The sequence below is a fragment of the Sus scrofa genome, chromosome 7 (genome assembly GCF_000003025.6).
Source record: "Sus scrofa isolate TJ Tabasco breed Duroc chromosome 7, Sscrofa11.1, whole genome shotgun sequence".
In the NCBI taxonomy this organism is placed as follows: Eukaryota; Metazoa; Chordata; class Mammalia; order Artiodactyla; family Suidae; genus Sus; species Sus scrofa.
Genome location: NC_010449.5, coordinates 48,111,898 through 48,138,354, shown reverse-complemented (window position 1 = coordinate 48,138,354; position 26,457 = coordinate 48,111,898). Strand labels below are relative to the sequence as shown.

The 26,457-nt window shown below is 49.0% G+C and overlaps 1 protein-coding gene across 2 annotated transcripts in view; it reads left to right on the top strand.

Moving 5' to 3' along the window:
* Positions 1–16,940, top strand: part of RASGRF1 (Ras protein specific guanine nucleotide releasing factor 1) — a 125,335-nt gene extending 108,395 nt beyond the window's left edge. The window contains exons 24-27 of one of the 2 annotated variants that reach the window (XM_003128446.6): positions 2,477–2,556; positions 9,494–9,611; positions 11,235–11,303; positions 15,572–16,940. In XM_003128446.6, the coding sequence (XP_003128494.3) occupies positions 2,477–2,556; positions 9,494–9,611; positions 11,235–11,303; positions 15,572–15,664 (360 nt within the window). In that variant the 3' untranslated portion in view covers positions 15,665–16,940. The other variant, XM_013988986.2, reaches the window with a different exon arrangement.

Here is a 26,457-nt window from a genome sequence, read left to right as displayed (position 1 = left end):
CTCTGGCAGACTGGACCTGCCGCCTTCTCCCAGCCCTTCACTTTGTGCTGTGATTGTACGTCTGCATAGTGCCTGGCTCTGGGAGCTTCCAGGTGGCCATGGCCATCGTCTGGGCAGCACCAGCCATGGATGGTTCATTCTCTCTTGGCAAGTATCCCATGAGTCAGAATGGCCTAACTTCTTTGAGGACCTAAAAGGTAGCCTCCACAGCTAGTTTTTTGTTTTGTTTTATCCTTCCCTTAAACGTGCTGGCCCAAAGCAGAAATCCTGTGTCCAAGTCCACTGTGGCCTTGGCAAGAGTCAAGGAGTCAGGATTAGCGTGGGTCTTCTGGTCTCTCCCCTTTCTTCTTCCAGCCTCTCTTGCCATCATCTTTGAAAATAAAACTTGCCCTCAGAAAGGATCAGACGCTGCTCCTCCATCAGGCGGTGCAGATGACTCATGCGGTTTCATCTGTTTACTCTCCCTGGATGGTTGCATTTTAGTAGAGACTTAAGCCTCTCTTTGACTCACAATACTTTTTAGCCTCTTTGGAAGGAACAGCCTTGGCTACCCAGAAGTCTTCGGTTTGGTGAACAGGAAGGGGTTGTATTTAAGAGGCCTTATGTAACCATCTTTGTTCCTGACACTACCTCCAAGGCAGGTCCTTGCTTGATCTCTGGGTTCAGAGACATATTTCAAATGCCCCTGGATTTCTGCCCACTGGAATCCATACTCCACCCAAAATGCTCAAGGTCCCAGGGGCCTGGAATCCCCCTGAACCTCAAGGCTGGAAGCTCCTTCAGAAGATGCTTGATCTGCTTCAGGTCGGAACACACTTTCTAAACAGCAGCAGGGGACATCCAGTGGCCTTCTGAGACACAAAGCTCTCCTTCTTGGACAGAGCACAGCCCAAAGAGGAGCAGACACACGCCTCAAGGGAGCGCCAAGGGTGCCCAGGGGCCGCAAAGCAGCCCCAGGTGTATGCAAAAACCCCACACATCAGAATATCCTCTGTACATTTTCATGGCTTCTAAGTGTGGTGCTACCTCACTAGAACTATGGGCTGTCTAGCTTTGATGTCACCCACAATTCTGCAGTATCTGCATTGCCCTTAAGAAACGCTGGACCTACCCTCCCATTTTCCAGATGTGAAAGCTGAGGCCTAGCAAAGTGAATGGAGTGGTAACTTGCCTGTGGGCTGTGGATGCTTAGCCCCCTCATCTGGCCTCAGGCTGTGTCTGCTTTCCCTCCAGGAGGGTGGGAAAGAAGAGGAAGCAAGGGTATACAGCTCTGGGAAGAGGTTAACTGCAGGAGGGAAGCTGAGAGCATGCAGTAGAGGGTGTCCTGGGCATCTAGGCTTTGCCAGGAGTCTGAGAACAGGCATTTCAAGTGAAAGCAGAATCACTGGCTCTGGGTGGCTTGTTCCATACTGGCAGGTGCCTCTTTCGGCAGATCTGGAAGACACTTTTGCTCTGAGCATGGTCAGTCCAAACCAAGTGACTGCACTTCTCCTGATTGCGAGGGACCAGTCTGAACGGTCTGCTCTGCCATCCTTTCTCCTTGAAGGGCACACGCTGGTCTCTTCTTCCCTCAGAATGAAGACTTAGATTGTCATTTTTCCGTGGGCAGGTTTCTCAGATAAAAATCAGACCCAAAGATGAGGGGTGTTCTGGGCCAGGGTCCCCTCCAGGCTGCCTAGCCCGTCTGGTCATATAGCATATGTCTGGTTTCCGGCCCAGCCCCTCCACCACGTTCTGGATTTTGAGGACCAGAGCCAGAAAGGCGGTCACTAGGCATCTCACGTTTTTAGACATGAGGGCACCAGGACCTCAGAGGTAAGGAATTTCCCCAGTTCATGCAGAAGCAGCACAAAGCCAGGCCCAACCCCAGACATGCTCCAGGGCACACACTTGGTCCCCCAGAGCCACCAGAGTTGCTCTGGCTTAGGGTGTGGGCAGGGCCTGGCTTGGTCATTTAGCAGCTGGGACCCTGTGCTACCGGGTTTCCTCTTCTCCATCAAAGCCTCTTCTCTGATGATCAGCTCCTTTGCCATCTTTTTTTTTTTTTTTTCCTTGATTCTTAAATGTGGGTGGTGCTCCTGACCTGTAAAAATGAAGGTATGAGAATCCGGTCACATCCCTTGGGTACAGTTTATGAGCAAGATCATGCTCATGAAACTCGGCCATGCCCTGTTCAGGGTCTGGCTCCTCGGAGTTAACCCACCCAGTCCTTTCCAACCACCCAGGTCTCAGGATCCTAACACATGCACCTTCCTGGCCCCACTCCCGTGTTTCTGAAAGATGTGTATGTGCGCTTGGCCCTCAGAACACAGATACGTGTCTAAGTCCTCGGGAGTTTAGGATCAAGTCCCCAGACCCAAGATGTCCCTGAATCCACCTGCCCCCTCTTGTGGCCGAGCAAAGAGCCAGAGTATGGGCCAGAGCCGCAGGCCTTGACGTGTGCTGTATGCTAGTAAATGCTTCTCATTCCTTCTAGACAAAAGCTTTGATTGATAAGCTCCAAAAGCTTGTGTCATCAGAGGGCAGATTTAAGAATCTGAGAGAAGCTCTGAAAAAGTAAGTGTATGTCATTTTGTCACTGTTATTTTTTAAATTGTAGAACCGCTTGGCAAGGGCATTCATGTGCCACATCTGGCTGGAGCAGGAGGTCTGTCTGTCTGTCCACCTGTCTGCGCACAAGGCCAACCCCTACACATCCCAGGCCCCCAGGGTGGTTCAGCTTCGTCCTCCATTGTCTCCCAGAAGGTGTTGGGGTGTATTTCCTAGCAGAGGCACGGGAATAGCCTTGAGAGAAGTGGTGAGGATGATAATAGTGGTACCAGGTTCCTTGATTCTAAAATGTACTTTTTTTTTACATTTTAATATCTTGACATCAGAAAAGTTTTAAAGCCCCTAGGTTTATTTCATGTGACTGTGCTTCCTTTTCATACTGGATAATTCGTCATCAGGAGTGCATTTTACAGACAATGGCCTCGGCATCAAAGAAATACAGTTTCAGAGTTCCCGTCGTGGTTCAGTGGTTAACGAATCCGAGCAGGAACCATGACGTTGCAGGTTCGATCCCTGGCCTTGCTCCGTGGGTTAAGAAGCCAGCATTGCCGTGAGCTGTGGTGTAGGTTGCAGACGCAACTTGCATCCCACGTTGCTGTGGCTCCGGTGTAGGCAGGCAGCTGTAGCTCGGATTCGATCCCTAGCTTGGGAACCTCCATATGCCGTGGGAGCAGCCCAAGAAATGGCAAAAAGACAAAAAAAAAAAAAAAAAAAAGAAGAAGAAGAAGAAAAAAAGAAATACGTTTCACTGATAATTTGTACCTTACAATTTGCCAAGCCAGTGGCTTGCCTAGCCACAGGCAAGCAGCCCCATCACCATGGCCTGTGAGGTGGGCTTTATCCACTGCCGCCTTCTTGTCATTTAGACCAGGACCCTTCTTTGTTGGGAGGGCTGTCGTGTGCACAGTAGGATGTTTAGTAGCATCCCTGGCCTCTATCCACAGACAGCCGTGTCCCCACCCCACCTTATGACAACCAAGAACGTCTTCATATGTTGCCAGATGTCCTCTGGGAGGCAAAATCACCCCCAGGTGAGAATCACCCTTGTAAAACAGATTCTCCCATAATAGTTCTCCAGACCAGGAAACCAAGGAGCTAGTGACTGGCCCGAGGACTTGTGGCCGTGGTGACAGAGCCGGGCCTCGGCCCAGGCTGGCCTCCAAGGCCAGTGCTCGGGGTTTGCCTGAGGCTGCCTTCCATGGAGGGTCCAGGCCAGCTCTCCCAGGGCCGCAGTGACTCAGCCTGCTGGGACACACTGTGGCCACACACTTACATGAAACATGGGTCTACTGTCACTCTCATCACACGTGCTCTTGGGTTTTCTGCACGAATCTCTGCCGCTGTGTTCCCCTTGGGCACCTGAACCCGTGCCCCATTGGGCTGGCCCTCTCTCTCTGTCTGCCTAACTGGCTACTTGCTGGGCCTTGCAGAGACCCCTGAGAGACTCCCCTCCATTTCTCAAGGGACCACACGGTCACTGCCCATATATGCCACACACACCCCAGTACCTGGGGATGGGCCCCATCAGCACCTTCAGCCTTCACAGTGGCTCTGACACCCCACACACCTGCCCTGCCAGCCTCGTCTGCCTTTCTCGTGTTCTTCCTGCTGTACTTGGTCTGTCCCTTGTCCCAGCTCCGTGTGCCATTGCCTTGACCATCTCCACTTTATTTGTGTCCTCAGACAGTTGTTCCACCCATCTGTGCTGTCCGGCCGTCTGTCCTCCGCCTGGGCTCCCCAGAGCCCCTGTGGACTGTGCTTGCGGGGTGCTGCCCCCATGCATTCACCAGCCTGTCCGTCCGCCCCCAGGGCGCTGCTCCATCTGCCTCCTTCACATGGCTTCCTCGTCCACCGCCGCCGCCGCCTCCTCTGCCTCCGTGGTCCCCCATTCTGTCTGAGTCCCCATCCTGACTGTCTTCCCTCTTTCGGGTTACCCGTGGGCCTGTGTAAGTGCCTCTCCCAGATGCCTCTGCACCCTGCTCATGGGGCGGAGGTGGCCTTCGGGCGTCCTGGGCACTAAGATCTTTATGCAAAGCAGGTTCCTGCCTTACGGGGAGGCAGGCCAGGCCAGGCAGAGGAAGGACAAGCTGTACCCTTTCTCTGGAGGCACTAAGGTTTACGCATAGGGCAGTGTTGGTTAAAGCCTGGGGGTCGTCTCACCAGACAGGGCACAGGGGTCCGAGGGAGAGAGGTAGGGGTCTGTGGGCACAGCTGATGACCCGTCCAGACTAGGAGCCCATGATAGGCCTCACCATGTGGGTCCTCAGACCTGCTCAGATGTTCTGGGCATCCTTTTTAGCCTGTCATCAAAACATTCAGCCTTGGGAGTACCCCCTGTGGCTCAGCAGGTTAAGAACCTGACTAGGATCCATGAGGACACAGGTTCGATCTGTGGCCTTGCTTAGTGGGTTGAGGATCCAGCATTGCCGTGAGCTGTGGTGTAGGTCGCAGATGTGGCTCGGATCTGGTGTTACAGTGGCTGTGGCGTAGGCCAGCGGCTACGGCCTCGCAACCCCTAGCCCAGGGACCTCCATATGCCACTGGTGTGGCCCTGAAAAGACCAAAGAAATAAAAAAATTCAGCCTTGGGCCAGCACACAGGATGGCAAATGGTCTGATTACCTTTACCAGCCACTGCACCCCAAAATCCTAGTCCCCAGCCACTCTCTTAAATATCCCCTGGCCCACCTACAACAGTTGCTGTGTGCACCCCTTCCTCGTCCCATTCCCCAAACCACACCCTGCTGCTGAAGCCCACGAGACTGTCCTTCCTGTCAGCCGCCCACTGAGCAGAACCTTCCCACAGCTCCACGCAGCAACACTTGGCTGAGAGCTACATTTGGCAGTACAATTTGTCACCAGCTGTTGTGGGGTCAGTTCCGGTTTTGCCTGCCAGTCTAATCTTAACCCAACACCCACTTGCTTATCGATACCTTTGTCCTCAGCTTGAACAGGAAGCCCACGGGAGGAACGCAGGAACCAGGCACTGCCGTAAAAGCCCTTCCCCTCTGCTCCCCTAAGTTGAGGATGGAAGCGGGTCTGCCAACTGACCAGCAGGCCGTCCCCGTGCACCCTCCAAAGGACAGGGACCTCCATCTATCTGCATGGATATGATGGATCCAAAGTCCTGGGGTTCCAGAGTTTCAGGGGCTCCAGCAAGACTAAATACCTGTTTGCATCTTTATTTTCTGCCTGTGACCACAGAGCAAAGCCCAGTCTTCTGCTAGGGAACCAACAGAGCAGTTAGTGTCCAGGTGGCAAAAAGCAAGGATGGACTCTGAGCCCCACCCCACTCCTGACCCATGGCAAAAAAAAAAAAATGTCCCTGCACCACGTGCTAGAACTGCAGATCTTGACCCCAGGGACGCCAGCCCACACAGCGGAGGCATGTAAGAGGGAGCAGCCCATCCCAGAGCAGGGGCAGGCCAGAGAACGGTGACTGCCCGTTTCCTGGGGGTTTGGCAGAGAGCCCTCAGGCAGCTGCATCTGGACTTCTGCTATAACCCCCTTGTCATCATCAGGAATTTCTTGGTAGAGAGAAACATCAAGTTTGGGGGCCCCAAACAACCACAGACAAGCTCCAGATGCCAGGTGTCACCAGACATTGGCATGTCATGTCTAGGCACTGCCCAGAAAACCAGAAGCAGCTTTTAGAGTGGGGACAGGGACTTTCTCCCTGCTCCCTAAAATGTCAGATCCGGCATGTGAGGGCTCTGCCAAAAGAGGAAGCCACCCCCATATCAGTTTTGTTGGCTAAGCCCCGATCCAGGGCAAGGCTGGACCCCACCTGTCAGGGGCCAAACGCTTGCATGGGAAATTCAGAGCCGGCCAGATGTTGGGTGTTTGCCTGCACGAAACCCCCTGCCATGCCTCCCTTTTCACTAAGATGCCCAGTGTGAGTCTGTCCCCACCCACTGCTGCCCTTTGGGGGCCCTCCACCAGCCCTCCCTACCCCATACCCACCCCCACCACCCCCATGCTGGCCACTCTGACAACCCCATACATTTACCTACATGGCTCTGGATTTTAGATGGGTGTGTGCGTGTGCATGTGTACACGACTGAATTAGGAAGGCTGTTCCCTGGGCTCCTCCTTCAGGGCCCCTTGCCATGAAGGTGGTAAACAGGGACAGAGTTTGGTACTGGAGCTGATGGTGCCACTTACAAGTGACTTTAAATTAGTGTCCATCACCTTTTCGCAACTGGGTCATGAGCCCCATTAAATCCCTCAGGGAAATCCAGCTCAGTGACTGGAGGACCCCCTGGTTTTTTTCACTGCTCTAGGTGGTCAGAGATCCTGTGAGGTGTTCAGAAACATCCTGCACCCTTTAATTACTCAGTCAAGATGCAGTCACTTGGCCCCCGCTTACCCTTCCACCCCGAGATAAGAGGTCCTTTGAGCTCGCCAGGCTATCTGGTTACCATCAAGGGCGGGGAGAACAGGGTGCCCTGCCTTAGCCTTCCAGCTGCAGAGCGAGCTCTCAGAACTTTGAACTCTTTGTCCATCAGACCCACAAGCCTGTGCTTCAGACTTGGAGTTGGATGGAAAGGAATGAAAAGCCAGGCATGGAATAATCATGGATTATAATGGCCACGAGAGCTCTGCCAGTGACCAACGTGATTCTTGCTTTTGTTTTTTTCAGAAATCACAGTAAAAAAAAAAAATTATATTTGACAGTATGACCTTGCATAACAGGAACAAAAATATCACAAAGCAATTTTAGTCCATTCAGTGAACTCATATTTTCTATTCTATTCTTTTTTAAATTTTTAAAAATCTGGTCGACACCCGCTAAATTGATTTCAATATCACGAAAGAGTCAAGGCCTACATTCAGAAAACATTTCTCCTGTCCACTCTTTCCCAAACTCCAAGGATCCACCTCCTTCAAGATTTTGCCATACGCATGTGTCAGCTGTATTTGCATTTACCTAACAGCCTCCTTTAAATTAATTCACTATATCCCCAAAATAAATTCAAATGAGGAACACTCTTTATGACAACAGCAAGTGGGAGACGAGCTTATGTGCCATAAATACACAAAGTCACCATAAAAAATAAATACAGTGAAAACAAAAAGATGTTATTGAATTATGTCCAGATCTTGATGTTTACCAACACTCTGATCCTAAGTGAGACCTGTTACTATTTGTTCAAGAAGGAAAAAGAGGAGTTCCGTCATGGTACAGCGGAAACGAATCCGACTGGAAACCTTGAGGTTGCAGGTTCAATCCCTAGCCTCACTCAGCGGGTTAAGATCCAATGTTGCTGTGAGCTGTGGTGTAGGTCGCAGACGCGGCTCGGATCTGGCGTTGCTGTGGCTGTGGTGTAGGCTGGTGGCTACAGCTCCGATTAGACCCCTAGCCTGGGAACCTCCATATGCGGTGGGTGTGGCCCTGAAAAAGCAAAAGAAACAAAAAAAGTGGGGGAGGAGAGTATCAAGTGTTAGAAAGTGTCAAAGCCATGCTATCACCAAATGAGCTCTCTCCTTGAGCACTAGAGAGGAAAGTGAAAGTCTAATGTTTCTTATCATGTAAGTCAGTTTATTTAAGGTGTCTGGGCAGCACCTAAAATCAAATCCCAGATCACCTAGAGTCATCTTAGCTAGCATTGGTTCTTTTGAAGGAGAGGAACCTGAGGATCAGAGAGGGAAAGAACTGGCCCAGGGTCACACAGCAAGCAGGCAAGGAACAGAGGCCAGGTTTTTATTCTTGCTCTCTCATCTTCCTGCTCACCTGCCTCTGGAGTGGCAGGATGGCCACAAGGAGCCAGAGGTGAGATGGCTAGAAATGAAAGTCATCTGTAATGCGTGCATCCGTGTGCTGAGCTGAGAGGCGGCTGCGGAGCACTGTGCAAGGCGTTTCCTGAAGGCACTCTATGGAGCTCTGCCAGGGTACAGTGGCCGCTCCATCCCAGAATTGCTCCCCCCCTTTCCCAGCTCTCCCACCCAGAAGCATCAGAACAAGTCATGAAGAAATTAACAAGAGCCCCTGCTTCTGAGCCACAGATCAGAGAGGCCTGGCCCATCGCCTCAGATCCTATCTCCCAAAAAGGCCGTCCCCAAGAGTCATCGGTCGTGGGAGCTGTCACCCAACCCCCTGCCCAGAAGCCACACCCGGGACAGAAATCTCAGAGGGCAAGGATTTCCTGCGCCGGCAGCCCAGAGCTTGAGTGGGCGGAGATCCCTGTCGGCACCAAGTCAAGGCAGAGAGGGCTCGGGGAGAGAAAGAGATGGGAGGGCTGGGTGGGGTGGCTGGTGGTGAGTGGCAAGAATGGGTGTGGGGGCTGAACCCCACCCCCAGGGAGGTGATTCTAGGGTGGGATTGGGATAGTTTCAGTGGAGACACATACTGGAAAGGTGGGCTGTGAGGGGCCAGCCGCTGAGCCCTGGGACCCCATCTGGGAGGGAAGCAGACAGGTAGGAGAGGGCCTTCTGGCTAGGGGTGGAGGGGGTGATTGATGGGGAAGCCCCAGGCCCCAGCCACCACCATGTCACCCCCAGCACCCCAGGGAACTGACCCTCACACCCAGCTGGCAATCAGAGGCCCAAGAGCTGCTATTAGTCTTGGTGATTAAAAATCCCTTTTCAGAGTTCCCTTCATGGCTCAGCAGTTAACAAACCCCACTAGGATCCATGAGGATGCAGGTTCGATCCCTGGCCTTGCTCAGTAGGTTAAGGATCCGGTGTTGCCGTGAGCTGTGGTGTAGGTCACAGACGTGGCTCGGATCTGGTGTGGCTGTGGAAGAGCTCCAATTCGACCCCTCGCCTGGGAACTTCCATATGCTGTGGGTGCAACCCTAAAAAGACAAAAAATTGAAAAATTGAAAAAGAAGAAGAAATCCCTTTTCCTCCAGCAAAGCGGGAGCTGCATGTGGGATGTTCTTTCTTGGTAGAGGCTCAAGTTTTTAAGTGAAAAATGTCTGTTAATGCCATTTGCTTCGAAGTTGTGACCCACCGTGTGTCCCTTACCTGGGGATGTACCTCACCGACCTGGCCTTCATCGAAGAGGGGACGCCCAACTACACGGAGGACGGCCTGGTCAACTTCTCCAAGATGAGAATGGTGCGTTGCCCTCAGGCATCAAAACCCAGACCCAAGCCCCAGACCCAACAGAGCTCTGCCAGCTAGTCCCAGCCTGACCAATAGGGCGTGTGCATGGGGGCCTGAACCCGGCTTCTCCTTAAGGAGGGTCACTCCCTTTAAGGAGCAGTTAGCATTCGGCGGGCCCTGCGCCAGCTTTACCTGCATTTGCCTGCAGTCTGAGGGGTGGGTGCTCCTGTTATCTCTCCGCCTTACAGAGAGCAGGCTGAAACTTGGAGTCACTCAGCCAAGGTCGCTCCTAAGTAAAGGACAGAGCTGGGTCTGGGGCCCAAGTCTGTCTGACTCCAAAGCCCGCTCTTGATTCGCATCCTGACTGTTGGTGTTCGTGTAAGCACTTGCTTCATGTGGCTGAAGCAGAAGCATTTCTGCAGCGCCTCCTAGGCAAATTGGTTTCTGATTTCCCCAGCGATATCTAGGACTTGGGAGGGAAGAGGAGGATCCCTTCAAGCAGGGAGCCTGGTTACTGGGCATCCTCCTCCCCTCTCCTTCCAACCAGAGAACTTTACCTGGATCAGCTCTGTGTCATGGGCTTCCTCCTAAGGTTTTGTCTAACAGGCAGTTTATGGCATAGTGATTCAGTATTTTAATAGATTCTATGAAAGGATAAGGAAGATGTGATAGGGAGTTCCCTTTGTGGCTCAGTGGGTTAAGAACCCAACTAGTATCCATGAGGATGCTGGTTCGATCCCTGGCCTCACTTAGTGGGTTAAGGACCCAGCGTTGCTGTGAGCTGTGGTGTAGGTCGCAGACATGGCTCAGATCTGGTGTTGCTATGGCTGTGGCTTAGGCCAGCAGCTGAAGCTCCAATTCAGCCCCTAGCCTGGGAACTTCCATGTGCCACAGCTGTGGGCTTAAAAAAAAATTGTGAAATATATATATATATTCCACACACTGGAATATTATTCAGCCATAAAATAGAATGAAATTCTAAGAGGCACAAACCATTATGTATAAAATAAGCTACAAGCATATGTTGTACAAACACAGAGACTAGAGCGAATATTTTATAATAACTATAGATGGAGTATAACCTTTAAAAATTATGAATCAGTATATTGTATGCCTGTAACTTAGTAATATTGTGTGTCAACTATACTTCAGTAAATAAATAAAAAAATGAAATTCTACCATTTGCAATAATGTGGATGGACCTAGAGAGTATTGTGCTTAGTAAAGCAAGTCAGAAAAGGACAGATACTCTATTTTATCACTTGTAACCTATAGATTCTTGACAAGTATCAACCTTGGAAGTATATTGCTTGTTTAAAGAAAACCACACCTCCTCAGTGGAATCTCCCAGGGGCAGAGAGACTGACAGCCCTCGTGGCCCCTTCTGTTCCCCCCCGGGGTGGGGGGTGCTCATACTAAGAGAGCAAGCTGTCTTCTAAAACTCTCCTTTTTATTCCCTGTGGCTCAGTGGGTTAAGGATCCAGCATCATCACTGCACTAGCCTGTGTCACTGCTATGCAGCAGATTCAATCCCTGGCCCAGGAACTTCCCCATGCCACAGGCACAGCCAAAAAAATAATAATAATAATTTTTAAAATTAAAAATAAATATATAAACCCTCCTTCTTTCCCACAGATATCCCATATTATCAGAGAGATTCGCCAGTTTCAACAAACAGCCTACAAAATAGAGCACCAAGCAAAGGTAAGCCAGCAGCATTCGCAGTCCCTTCTGCTGTTTCCCCAGTGCTCTGGTTACTCGGCCTTTCTTCCTTCCTTTTTCCCTCTGCACCCAGCCACGCCCCTCCCTGAACTCCCTGGGCCCTGCTCTCCCACCCCCTGTCTCCTGACCAGCCAGGAGTTCTCCCTCTTTAAAACTGGACTTGTGCTCATCTTACAGTTCCTGTCTGACTGACCCGCCGTGGAATGGTTTATGGTCATGTCTGGTCTCCCCCGAGGCAAGAGAGGCAGTGTTTATCACCCCTTTTTGAAACACTTGCTAGTTTCAAAATTCACAGATAGAGGAGTTCCCCTTGCAGCTTAACGGAAATGAGCCTGACTAGTATCCATGATGACGCAGGTTTGATCTGTGGCCTCACTTAGTGGGTTCAGGATCTGGTGTTGCCGTGAGCTGGGATGTAGGTCACAGACATAGCTCGGATCAGTATTGCTATACTGTGGCATAGGCCGGCAGCTGCAGCTCTGATTTGACCCCTAGCTTGGGAACCTCCATAGGCTGCAGGTGTGGCCTTAAAAAGCAAAAAAAAAAAAAAAAAAAAAAAGAAAGAAAGAAAGAAAAATTCACAGATAGGGCACACAGCGTAAAGTCCCTGGGCCACCAACTTCCCCTCCCAAAGCCACCACATCACCCATTTTTTTGTGTGTATGCAAACACAGCAAAACTCTTTTTTAATCATAATATAGCATACTATACGGCGCTCAGCATCCTTCTTTTTCCCTTAATGACATACCTCGGAGGTCATTCTGATTGATGCAGAATCACCCTCATTCTTACTTGCGGCTGTAGAAAAATTCATGTATTTATTCAGTCCTCTGTATCGATGGACAGTTAGGTTGTTTCAGTCTTTTGCTGCTACCGACAAGGCTGGGAAAAAACGCCTTACACATCCAGGAATCAGAGAGGGCTGAGAGCATGGGTCTAGGGGCCTGCGTCTGTTGGGGCCCGGAGAGCCTCGGCTGGGCAAAGACCTTAGGAGGAGGTATCCTGGTCAGGTAGTTGGGGGCAGGCATTCGTGAGGTGGGAGGGCCCCTCTGAGAAGTGCAGAGACCCCAAGTGGCGGCTGTGAGTAGCATCAGACCAGCCTGAACCAAATGGGACTATGGGCTTCTAGAAGGATCTAGAAGCTTGTCCTAAGGGCAGTGAGAAGCCCTGAAAGGAGCTTACAGAACTGGATCAATTTGCATTTTTAAAAGATGCTGGGGGTGTATGGAGGGTGGTTGGCATGTTAGTCTCATTTCACTCTTCAAACCCTGTGCCGTTAGCCACATTTTTTTTTTTTTTTTTGTCTTTTTAGGGCCGCACCCATGGCATATGGAGGTTCCCAGGCTAGCAGTCTAATTGGAGCTACAGCTGCCAGTCTGCACCACAGCTACGGCATCGCCAGATCCGAGCTGCGTCTGCAACCTACACCACAGCTCACAGCAATGCTGGATCCTTAACCCACTGAGTGAGGCCAGGGATCGAACCTGCAACCTCATGGTTCCTAGTCACATTCGTTTCCACTGAGCCACGACGGGAACTCCAAGCCCCATTTTACAGATAAAATAACTGACATTTGCTAATCCAGACTCCGATTACTCTGAATCCTGTGACTGTTTTCTCTGCCCAGAGATGCACTGACATTCCATCCAGGCTTTTAACCTTCTCGTTTGCAGTTCACAAAAAATATCCAGCTCCAGACAGATCCCCGAACACACCAGGAAGCCGGACTCTTATGAGTTTTCCCTCCTACTTTCCTTAATGATAGATGTTCCCTTTAAGAATCTGTTCCCCAGCCATGTTCTGTGAGCTCACAATCTCTTTTATAGCTGACAACACAATAGTGAAGAAAAATCAGGGTCCTAACCTATCGTGCCACTTTTTCCTTGTGGTTCATTCATTCTCTCATTCAATGAGTATTTATTGAGCACCTACTGCATGCCAGGCGCTGTATTAGGCCTTGGGTCCCTTCTTAAACTTGCCCTTCAGCTCCAAGGCACAATACAAGTAAATGTTACTGCGCTTCAGACTCCTTCCTTAATAGCTTTGCTGTGGTGGTATTTGCTGCCAATCTCCTACTGAAGCAGAACAACTTTCTATGGAAATTGGTCTAGAGCATACTTATCTCAGAGGAAACTAACTAACCAGTCTGCCATTTCCCGGAGTGTCTGGGAGGGTGGAAATGTTATACTCGAGAAAGGGCTGCTCACCGAAAGCTACTAGCTAGAGAAAAAGGCCTCGTCTGTCTCACACGTCTGTGAGATCACCACATCTTTCTCAGTGGATGTGAATGAATCTTAACTGTGATATCTGAGGCTGTCTCCCTAGAGGTGCTGCATGGGAGCCACTAATCAGAGATTGTAATCATTTCATCTGTGACTCATGATCAGCACCCTAGACAGGCAGTTCTGTCCTTCGCTGTAGCAGAGGGGTAATTATCACACAACCAAGACTGATTTTTCTCAAGCAGCCGTCAGCTAAATATGTAGTAAGAAATTTTTTTTTCCTTCTCTGCACTGGGTTTCTATTGGAGGTGGTGTGCAGGGCTGGGGGGTGGGGGGGGAACCTTTGGTTCCAAACAACTGACACGTCAATGAGCCTCGGAAAGTTTTGGGGGTTTTTTTTGGCCATACCCACAGCATATGGAAGTTCCTGGGCCAGGGGTAGAATCTGAGCCACAGCTGCGGCAACACTGGATCCTTTAACCCACTGCGCCAGGCCAGGGATTCAACCTGAGCCTCTGCAGCCACCAGAGCCACTGTAGTTGGATTCTTCTTCCTCCACCCCCCACCCCGGCGTATAGAGCTTTCACTCAGAGATCAGATCAGAGCCGCAGCCTTGAACTAAGCCACAGGTATGGCAATGCCAGATCCTTTACCCACTGTGCTAGGCCAGGGGTTGAACCCACGTCCCAGTGCTTCCAAGATGCTGCTGATCCTGTTGCGCCACAATGGGAGCTCTTATAGTTGCATTCTTAACCCACTGTGCCATAGCAAGAACTCCTGGAAAGATTCTTTCTGAAGCAGGGGTGGGAAGAATGAAGGGGTGGCATGGGGCCTGGGGTCTGCCTGTGAGCTTTGGGCTCTGATCTTTCATGGCATATTTAATGTGCAGGAACCCAGCAACACTCTTGGGAGCAATGCAAAGTGAAGTGGGGAGGGAGGAGGAACAAGAATAGTGTAATCCACACAGTGAATCTTCTAATTTTCCTAAGACTCTGCCCTGGAGTGAGCCTCAAAGAATCTACACATGTATGTGTAACTGGGTCACCTTGCTGTACAGTAGAAAATTGACAGAACACTGTAAACCAGCTATAATGAAAAAAAAATAAAAATCATTATATTTTTTTTTAAAAAAAGGAGGCTCTTTACTTACATGGCCTCAGTTTCCACTCGCTTCTCTTGGGTGAGTATCTCTCAGTGCTGTGTAATCCTGATGTTTAAGTACATTTTTCCAACATACAGAAATATTGCAATTGTGAACCCCTATACATCCACCACCCAGATTCTACAGTTGACATTTTTTTTTTTAGCCTTGCCCACGGCATGTGGGCATTCTCAGGCCAGGGACTGAACTTGCCCAACAGCAATGACCCAAGCTGCAGCAGTGACAACACTGGATCCTTAACTGCTAGGCTACCAGGGAGCTCCTTACAACTGACATTTTAGGTTTATAGATAGAGATGATTTCTTAATATGAGCCCAAAATATTTCATTTAACATACAACCAAAGCAATGGTGGTCAAGAGTAATTTTGATCAGATGTGATTTCATATTCCTGTGAAGACAAATACTAAGATAATACCGGAGTTGCATTATGGCTCATCTGGTTAAGAACTCAATTAGTATCCGTGAGGATGAGGCTTGGATCCCTGGCCTCGTTCAGTGGGTTAAGTATCTGGTGTTGCCAGGAGCTGCTGGTGTAGGTCACAGACACAGCTCGGATCTGGCGTTGCTGTAACTGTGGCGTAGTTCTTTAGCTATAACTCTGATTCAACCCCCTAGCCCAGGAAGATGAATTGCAGGTGTGGCCCCAAAAAGAAAAAGAAAAAAAAAAAAGGATAATATTAAAATATTAAGAAAAATAATAAAAGACACAACACTGCTTGATGCATGTTTCCCTCATCTGCGAGCCTGATGCCACTCACCTCCACGACAGCACCAGGTTCCTGGGGGATACCCGCCATCCGCATAGTATTATGGAGGTCCCATAGCCCTGCCATTCCTTTTCATCTTTTCCTTTCCTTTTCTCAGGTAACCCAGTATTTACTGGACCAGTCTTTTGTAATGGATGAAGAAAGCCTCTACGAGTCTTCTCTCCGAATAGAACCAAAACTCCCCACCTGAAGCTGTACCCGGCCCAGCCCCAGCCGCTCCCACGGACACGTGCTCTATGATATTGTATATATTCGTTTGGTTTCTCTGGATTTTCTTCTTTAGTATGTGCTTCTCCAAGAATACGAATCCGTTCTCGTTCTTAGATTCCTGTAGAACCAGAATATGAATTTCTGCAGCGTTTAAGACTTGGCCCACCCCCACCGCCACCTCCCACCCCTGGTCTCCCGCAGTGCCTGGTTTCTTTTCAACAGACTCTACTCTAGGTCTGTCCTTCCCAGCCCCTCCCTCTTCTCGGAAGGGACAACAGAACCCGTGCATTGACGAACCTTAGGCACCAGTCCTGCTTCTGTCCGTCCCCAGCCCAGGGCGCTGGGTTGAGTTGGCCACTCACCATCCTCCGGCATGTTCCATGTAGTTGTTCTAACTGGGTGGGGGGTGGGAGGGAGGCAGGGGGTGGGGGTGGGAGGGGACCATACCCTGAAGTCCAGTCACCGACCAATCTTCCCGCTGATGGTGATGCCAATTTCCAAAGCAGCTTTTTCAGCCGAAATCACAGGTCTCAAAACTCCGCGTCTCCCAGTGACCCGGAGGGAAGGGAGCCCTGACCGCTGAGAACCACGCCCCGCGACACCAACGCCGCCACCTCGTTCGGGCACCACGTCGCTCCTCCTCGCTCTAGGAATAATACCAGGTAGCATGACTAGCAGTCTCAATAACACTGGACGAGGCCCCGGACCCCTCCTGAGGAAAAAAAAGAGACTCACACACAAAGTCACGTCTACTTCTGCCGACCGCCGCCCAGCATTCACTGCAAGTCGGGAACACACAAAAGATGTCACTTTTCCTCTTTGATCCGCCTAACGGTCCCTACAAGCTTACGTTGAGATGCTCCAAGTCTGTATGCCTTGTGACAGTAGTCCCACACTGTAGAATTAGGAAATCAATAACCAAGTGTTTTTATTGCATATACTGTAGTCCTGTCTAAATGCCTTCTAGCAGGAATATAGTACTGTAGTGCTTATTCTGTGAATATTACCATCTATTTTTTACATTGTACAGGATAGAAAACACAGGTTAACTCTGAAGTGGCAGGCATGCTCCACTCCGACAAACAGACAACTTTTGCTGTAAGCAATACCTAGTGGTATGAGAATTCTCTTTCAAGTCCTACAATATTTCAACTTACAGCTTGTTTGGAAAAAAAAAAAAAGAGATTTCCATTTTTGTAAAAATATATGTTTCCTGATTACCTCTTGCTAATAAATCTATTCTATCTCAGGGTGAACAGTGGCATCTTGCTGGGTTTCATTTATGCATTCAAAGGATGTTTGATGAGCCTCATCAGCCCCTGGGCTCAGACCAAAGATTTGGAGTGATAAGGGCACCGTCCCCACTTTGGGGGAACTCAGAGTCCGATGAGGAAGAGTATGGTTGTTTTCTATTGCAGCAGAAACAAATCACTCCACAACTTAACGGCTCAAACGAATCTTTCACAGTGTGTTGACTGGGCTCAGCGGATGGTTCTTACTCGGGGTCCCTTGTGAGGTGGCAGTCATAAAGCAACCTGGGATGGAGTCATTTGTAAGGCTCCAAGACGGTGCTCTCATGTGGCTGGAAGCTGATGTCAGCTGGGAGCTGGGCTGGGGCTGTCGACTGGAGCATCCCTGCATGGCCTCTCCACGTGGCTTGAGCTTCTCGCAGTGTGGCAGCTGGTTCCAAAAAGCAGCCTTCCAAGAGACTCAGGCAGAAGCTGCAAGGCTTCTTCTGCCCTAGCCCCAGAATTCCCACCCACAGCATTCTCTTGGTCAAGCACATCACCAAGGCCAGCCTGGTCTCCAGCGGAAGGCGATCCAGTTCCTCCTCTCGATGGGAAGAGGTGCCAAGACTGTGCAGCCATCTTTAAGTTTCTAGAGCCACAGACCACTGGAGCGGTACTGTCACAGGATGTGCAGGAAGTGCCTTGGGGACACCAAGGAGAAAAGGACACTATAGTGGCGGAGGGGAGGGGTTTGAAAAAAGCTCCACTGAGATATGAGAGGCTGCAAGATAAGGAAGGATGATTTGCCAGGCTGGGCAGGGGAACCAGCAGAAGCCCAGAAGCGTGAATGGATATGCTGGCTCAGGAAAAAGCATGCGTCTTGTTGGGCAAAGCAGTGGAGGGACGATGGAGAAAAGTAAGCCAGAGGAAGCTGGGGGGTGGGGAAAGGATTCCCAAAGAGGAGGGCAGCCCCAGGGCCAGAGCCAGGCAAGGCCACCACCCCAAGCCTCGGGGGAGGACAGAGGAAGATGAGCAGATGTGCACGGAGGAGGAAGAGTCTGAGCACTGCCCCCAGAGAAGGCGCCCTGGATCCACCCCAGACGCCTCCTCACAATCACCCATCAGTGGGGGAGCCCAGGACCCACCCCTCACTCACAAGCATGAGGCCCTGCTGGGAAATGAGACCCAGTTGCAGAACTTCCTGGGACCTGCAGCCAGCAGCCTCTGTAACTGCTTTTCTGTTTGCTTCAGACACCGAACAGCAATGAAGTTTGCTGACACCTGTGAGCAGCTACAAGCTGCTACACGTGAGGTGATTCGCCCGTGGCCAGTGCTTGATAGCCATTAGCTGTTCGTTCCTTCATGAACTATGTGTAGAGCTCTTTCTTTATTTCAGATCATCTTGGGCACTGCCAACTTCGTAATAAACAAGTAAGTCGAGGTCCCTGCCCTCATGAGGCTTCCATTCTGGTGGGCAGTAGGCAGTGGACAATTTTTTTTAAATAGCCAGGGCAGGGTGACAAGGACCACAAGCACAATCAAGCAGGGCAGTGCTAAGGCTGCCCAAGGCTGGGACATCTGACCCGCAATCTGGATGCCGTGTTCAAGAGGCCGTGATGTCAGCACTCACCTGTGTACAGCGGCTCATGGTCTGGGTCGGTGTGAGACACTGGGCATTTCTCTGAGGCTTTTTCAGGGCCAGGATTAGGGTGAGACAAGAGAAATACCCCCCTCAGGTGTGAAATATAAGGAGCTGCCCCCCAAAACTAATAATACAGATAACACTCTAATGCAATATTTTTTAAATGTCAAAATTAACATGAAAAATCAGAGTTCCCTGGTGGCCTAATATGTTAAGGATCCAACACAGTCACTGCTGTGGCTCTGGTCATTGTTGTGGCATGGGTTCCATATGCCATGAGCACAGCCAAGAAAAAAGAGAGATAAGTAAAGTCACAAAAAAAATTAATGTGAAAATCCATGAAGAACAGGGAGTTCCCACTGTGGCTCAGTAGGTTATGAACCCAATTGATATCCATAGGGACGCAGGTTCTATCCCTGGCCCCACTCAGTGGGTTAAGGATCAGGCGTTGCCCTGAGCTGTGGTGTTGGTGGCAGATGAGGCTCGGATCCTGTGTTGCTGTGGCTGTGGTGTAGGCCGGCAGCTGCCGCTCCAATTCAAGCCGTAGCCTTGGAGCTTCCTAAAAAGAAAAAAATGAAAAAAAAATCCATTAAGGACAAAATATCCAATTTTTCATAAAGGCGGGACCAGTATTACTGATTTTTCCTTTTGCTCCCTCCAGGGCAGTTCAGTGAGGCATCAGGCCCCTTTTCCCACTGAAGTGTAGGATGGCAGCTCTAGTTTGAGAAAGGAAATAGCATTGCTCCAGGCTAGGACCTCATTTGAGGGGAGGGGCCGGGACCTTGGTTACCTTCTCCGCTGGTTTGTGTTTGGTTGCTTGGTTTGGGAGGTTGTCTCTGGGCCCCAGCTCCACGAAGGAGCTTTTTAAAGGCCAGGACATTGGAGAAAGATTACACCTGGTCCACCAGCATCCTTTGGTGTAAGTGGGTTTCACGATGGCAGGTGACATGGCCTCTTGGCATCTGGCTGCCCCCTCACCAGCCCTTTGCTGTCACCCTTTGTCTGAGGCTGATGGTATCCTTCCTAGCAGCAGCCCTGCCTGAGACCTCGCTGGCTGCTGGGGAAGGAGTGTCTGGAGAGGTGGGTTGTTGTTGTCTCAGGAGGATTGAGACCCACCTGGCCTCCAAGCATTTACCAAGTGCCAGGGCATGCATGCCTCAGGAGCCAGCATCCTCCCCCGCTCCTGACCTCCTAACGCTGCGACCTAGCTGAAGAGGAAACATCAGCAAATAACCCTCGGGTTTCTAACTCCAGCTCACACCTCCCTCCAGGCTCCTTGTAACCAACTCCCTGGAGGCTGTCTCCACCTGCATGCGTCACACCACTGGACCAAACTGGCCTCATCAACTTCCCCACCACACCTGGGCCTCCTCAGCACCCCCACCCAGTTGTGCAAGCCAGAAACCCGGAGGTCACCCTCGACACCCACCTCAAAGGGTGACCTGATCCAGTCAATGTTCACCTCCTAATTATCTTCCCAGCCAGGCCACAGCTCTCATAGCCTCCGCCGCCACCCTGGGTGAGCAGCTCTCACATACAACTGGGGTTATAGAGGCGATTAGCTGCCACATGGTCTATGTGCGCGAGGTTCTGGCAGTGGGCTCAACTAGATGCCCACACACTGAAAACGTGTGCTCCATGCTGGAAAATACAGATTTGGTAGGAACAGGTGCTCTCTTCACTACAGGGGCAATGTAGCCCCTAGCCATCTCGGCTGATCACTGTATGTGAACAAAAGGCTCTAGTCCTCTATTTGCAAAGTGGATACCGAACATTCAGGGACCTCAGGAACCTCTCCATACTCTTAAAAACTACTGAGGACTCCCCATGGAGTTCCTGTCGTGGCTCAGTGGCTAACAAATCCGACTAGGAACCATGAGGTTGTGGGTTCGATCCCTGGCCTCACTCAGTGGATTAAGAATCCGGCATTGCCGAGAGCTGTGGTGTAGGTTGCAGACGCAGCTTGGATCCACATTGCTGTGGCTGTGGTGTAGGCCAGCGGCTACAGCTCTGATTAGACCCCTAGCCTGGGAACCTCCATATGCTTCGGGTGCGGCCCTAAAAAAAAAAAAAGAAAAAACTATTGAGGACTCCCTAAGGAAAAAAAAAAAACACCATAAGTGTGTTATATCAGTATAATATAATTGTGTTACTGATTATTTTGTTTGAAACTAAAACTTCAGGAAAGTTTTTAAATCATTTATTCATTTAAAAACAACAGTAACACCAGAAATTTCACTTCTGGGGATACACCCAAAAGAATTGAAAGCAGGGTCTCGAAGACATAACTGTATACCCATTTTCAGAGCAGCATTATTCACAATAACCAAAATGTGTGGTCGATTCAAGTGTACATGGTATATACACCCAATGAAATGATATTCAGCCTTTAAAAGAAAGAACAAAAGAGAGAGAGAGAAGAAAGAGAAAGAAAGAAGGAAGGAAGGAGGAAAGGGAGGAAGGAAGGGTCGAATGGTTAAGATGGTAAATTTGTGTTGTGTGTCTTTACAATTAAAAAAATTTTAGGATCTCCCGCTGTGACACAATGGGATCGGCAGCATCTTGGGAACACTGGGATGAAGGTTCAATCCCCAGCCTACCTCCTGTCCCCATTGCTTTCTGGGCTCTGGTTGCAGGTTAAGGATGCGACATTGCCACAGCTTCGGCTCAGATCTGATCCCTGGCCTGGAAGCTCCATATGCCATGGGGCAGCCAAAAATGGAAAAAAAAATTTAAACAACAATAACAAACCAATTAGGTATTGACATAAATAACCTATTTTAATGAAAAGCTACTGAGTTTTCAAAAGTGAAAACAATTTAATGAAGAAAATGGCATCACTTTTTGTTTCACAAATCTCTGTCAGTCTCAGTGTCTGGCGTGAGCCAGTTGGACCCCCTATCTGCTTCTGCGTGAGCATTTGGAAAACTCTACTGCACATTCGTGAGAGAATAAGATTGAAAAGGGCAAAAGCTGTCTTAGTATTACTCTAATTGTAATTTCAACCTCACAACCCCCTTTTGAAAACCACTTTAGACCAGGCCACTATTGTCCTTTGACTGGATTTGCGTCAGCTTGCCATCTCAACAACCTCAACTTCCTACGTCCTCTTTTGGCATTTATCCTTCCTCTAATCCATTTTCCTGCTATGACCAAAGTGATCTTTTCTGACAAAGATCTGGTCATATCATCCTTCTCCTTAGAATAATTCCCTTAGGGCATCACCCGCAGCTCTCAGGATAAAGTAGGGTATTATCAGTGTGACTTCCAAAGCTCCACACCTTGGAGTTCCTGTTGTGGCTCAGTGGATTAAGAATTCGACATAGTATCCCTGAGGGTGTAGGTTCGATCCCTGGCCTCACTCAGTGGGTTAAGGATCCAGTGTAGGTCTTGGATGTGGCTCGGATATGGCATTGCTGTGGCTGTAGTGTAGGCCAGCAGCTGCAGCTCCACTTTGACCCCTGGCCTGGGAAATTTCATGTGCCCACACGTGCAGCCCTTATTATAGAAAAAAATAAAAGCCCCACACCATCTCTCCCCTGCCTACCTCCTGTCCCCATTGCTTTCTGGGCTCTGGTTGCACTGTTTCCAACCAAGTTTTTTTCCACCTGGGGACCTTTGCATATGCTGCTTCCTCTTTTTTTCTGAGGTCACACTTACCCCTTGTTCAGATCTCAACCTCTCCAGAGAAATATTTGAAGACAACATCCCCATCTTACATTCTCATGCCTTTCATTTCTTTTCATTGCATAACGTGTTACTTAACTCCTGTCCTCCCCCGCTAAAGCGTAAACTGCACGAGAACAAACACATGGCTCATTCATCCATTGCTGCCTCACACAGATCCCGGTGCAAAATGAAATTCTATGGTGAATATTTGTTGAATAAATGAACATTTTGCTATTTAAAATGTGCACTCTGGGAGTTCCCGTCGTGGCTCAGCAGTTAACGAACCCAACTACTATCCATGAGGACAAAGCTTTGATCCCTGGCCCTGTCAGTGGGTTAAGAATCTGGCGTTGCCGTGAGCTACTGTAGGGCGCAGACGGGGCTCAGATCTGGTGTTGCTGTGGCTGTGGTGTAGGCTGGCAGCTGTAGCTCCAGTTCAACCCCTAACCTGGGAACCTTATATGCCACGGGTGCGGCCCTAACATAGACACCAAATAAAGACCTGTGTCACTTTCCTTCCATGAGACTCCATATGGGCATGGGGTGGCCTGCCTCAGCTGGTGTCTCCTGAGGCTCCCAGCACCACACCTAACCCATGAGAGAATCTGATTCAGAGAGGAGCTGCCAGAAAAGGGGAGTGAAAGGAAAAATAGATACAGCGGATTTCATCAAAATTAAAAATTTTTGTGCAACAAAGCACATCCTCAGGAAAGTTAAAAGGCAACTTACATAATGGGACAGAATCTTTTTGCAAGTGATATATCTGATGAGTTTAGTGTCCAGCATATATAAAGAACTCGTTCAACTCAAAAGCAAGAAGATAACAAATCAATTTAAAAATAAGCAAAGGACTTGACATTTCTCCAAAGAAGATATGCAAATGGCCAATAAGCACATGAAAAGATGTTAAACAACATTGGTCCTTAAGAAAATGCAAATCAAAAACCACAGTAAGGAAGTTCCCTTGGTAGCACAGCAGAAGGGAATCCGTCTAGTATCCATGAGGATGTGGGTTCGATCCCTGGCCTCGCTCAGTGGGTTGCCAGCAATGCCATGAGCTGTGGTGTATGATCCCGAGTTGCTGTGGCTGTGGCGTAGGCTGGCAGCAGTAGCTCTGATTTGACCCCCAGCCTGGGAAATTCCACATGCCTTGAGTGAGGCCCTAAAAAGCAAAAAAAAAAAAAAAAAAAAAAAAAAAAAATATATATATATACTACTTCACACCCACAAAGATGGCAATGATAAAAAACAAAACAAAAACAAAATGGAAAATAACAAGTCTCTGCAAGAGAAATAGGAATCTTCATAAAATGGTAGAGCAACTGTGGAAAACAGTCTGGCAATTCCTCAAAAAATTAAACATAGAATCACCAGGGAGTTGCCTCGTGCTTTAGCGATTAAGGATCTGGTGTTGTCGCTGCTGTGGCTCAGGTTCCATCCCTGGTCCAGGAACTTCTGCATGCCACAGGTGCGGCCAAAAAAAAATAACCAGTATAGAATCACCATATAATCCACTCATTTCCCTCCTAGTATATACCCAAGGGAAATAAAAACATATGTGTGTCCACACAGAAACTTGTATGTGAATATTTACAGCAGCATTATTCAAAATAGCCAAAAGGTGAAGACAACCCAAATATCTATCAAGAGATAAATGGATAAACACAATAAGGGAATATTATTCAGACTTAAAGAGGAGTAAAAAACTGATACAGGCTACATCTTGAATGAATCTTGAAAACATTATGCTAAGTGAAAGGAGCCAGACACAGAAAGTCACATAGTATATGATTCCTTTTATTTTATATTTTAAATGATTTTTATTTTTTCCATCATAGCTGGTTTACAGCATTGTGTCAGTTTTCTACAGTACAGCAAGGTGACCCAGTCACACATACACATATACATTCTTTTTCTCACATTATCCTCCCATGCTCCATCATAAGTGACTAGATAGAGTTCCCAGTGCTATACAACAGGATCTCATTGCTTATCCATTCCAAAGGCAATAGTTTGCATCTCCAAACTCCCAGTCCATCCCAGTCCCTCCCCCTCCCCCTTGGCAACAAGTCTGTTCTCTAAGTCCGTGAGTTTCTTTTCCATGGAAAGGTTCATTTGTGACGTATATTAGATTCCAGATATAAGTGATATCATATGGTATTTGTCTTTCTCTTTTATATAAAGCATTCAGAACAGTCAAAATTAGAGACAGAAAGCAAGTTCATCTTTGCCAGGGCTTGGGGATGGAGGGAAGGAGGGGAGCGTTAATTGCTGTGTGTGGGGAGTTCTTTAGGGGATGATAAAAAAAAAAAAAAAAAAAAACTTTGAAACTGGTTGTACAATGTTGTGAAAGCACTAAATGCCTCTGAATTATACACTGTGAAATGGTTAATTTGGAGTTCCCTAATGGCCTAGTAGTTAAGGATCTGGCGTTGTCACTGCTGTGGCTCAGGTCATTGTGGTGGTGTGCGTTCAATTCCTGGCCTAGGAATTTCTGCAGGCTGCTGGCGTGGCCCAAAAAAAGAGGAGGGTGGGGAATTGAAGTGGAGACTCCCCTAGCCAGATTTTTTTTTAAAGAAAAGAAAAAAAAAGGTAAGGAAGAACTGAATATAACTGTTCATTAAAAAATACTCCAAGAGTTCCTGCTGTAGTGCAGTGGGTTAAAGGATCCTGCATTGCTGCAACTGTGGTGCAGGTCACAGCTGGGGCTCAGACTCAATCTCAGCAACTTCCATAGGCCACAAGTGCAGGCATAAAAAAATTTTTTTGAAAAAGTACTCTAGATGTGATCAGAAATTACATAGATCAGTGAATGGGTTAACTCTGAATTGCACACTTTAAAATGGTTACTTGTATACTATATAGGTTTGACATCATTTAAAAAAAAAAAACAGTAAGAAAAGACGGGGGGCAGGGGACTGACCACAGGGATCTTCTCAGAGGAAATCCCCTAAACTGGGCCTTGAAGGAACAGAAACTCAAAATCCCTGGAGGTGCATGGGTGTCTCTGATGAGGGACAGTCTGAGAGATGGCTGAGCAGGTTTGGTGAGGAGCTCAGGGAGAGTGGGGACCAGGCAAGTGCAGGTGGGAGGGGCCTGCCAGGGTGCCCGAGTGGCTGGCCGGGGAGTCATCCAGAGGTACCAGAGCCAGGCTTGAGGAGGAAATTATAGGACTCCCCTCTGCCCCAACCTGATTCTATTTTCCTTTCGTCAGCCCCTTATCCCCCTTATCACAGCCTATGCAATAATGTTTGTTTACTGTGCAATTATTACCCACACTCAGATCAAATGACTCATGGCCCAGGAACAGCCCAGGCTCATCTCTCATTGCCAGGAAAGGAAGCCAGGAATATCCTGCTCACACAGGCCAGGGTCCGGGCAAACCAGCTACTCCTCTCCAGTCACTGCCTCTTCCAGGCCTGGAGCCTCCCCACAGCCCCAGCTGCTAACATTCTCTCCAAGCCTCATGCCCACCCCCAAACCCCCTGTTCCCCTCGGGAGCCTCATCAGGAAGGGAGTACAGCACATCCAAACCTTTCTCAGCAGGGACCTGAAGCCCTGCAAATATCACCTTTAATACCACCAGGGTTTTACCATCTGACTCAGAATAAGTAGTAACAACACCTGCGATTGCTATAGTAAAAAAGAAAAAAATATATATATATATAGTACAAAAAAATTATAATTTTTTTCTTTTTGGCCATGTCCCCCAGCATGTGGATGTTCCCTGGGCAGGAATCAAACCCACGCCACAGCAGCGACCCAAGCTCCTGCAATGACAACACCAGATCCTTAACCCAATGCACCACTGGAGAACTCCTGCTACTGCTATTATTTATGCCAAGCTTGCAGCGTGTCAGGCTCTGTGCCTGAGCTCCTAGGTGTTTTTACCTCCATCTCACAGAGGAGGGTAAGATACAGGAAAAAACCTGATTTTCAAAATATTTAACCACCTGTGTGGCATGAGTACTGACAATGCAGACTGACGGCCAAATGAGTGCAGACTGAAAATCAATAAGCTCTGGCGGACACTCTCTAAAACTGTACAGGGTAAAGCATAACAGTGACACACATGATTAATTCAGGAGTTCAGGAAGAGGAATTTTCTGTGGAGGTGAGAGGACAAGGCAGGAGGAAAGGGATAGAAGTGATGCTGTGCCCATGATGAGGAGCTCACCTGTGGACTGGTGAGTGCACTGATGGAAGACATTGCCAGCAGTATAGGGATATATC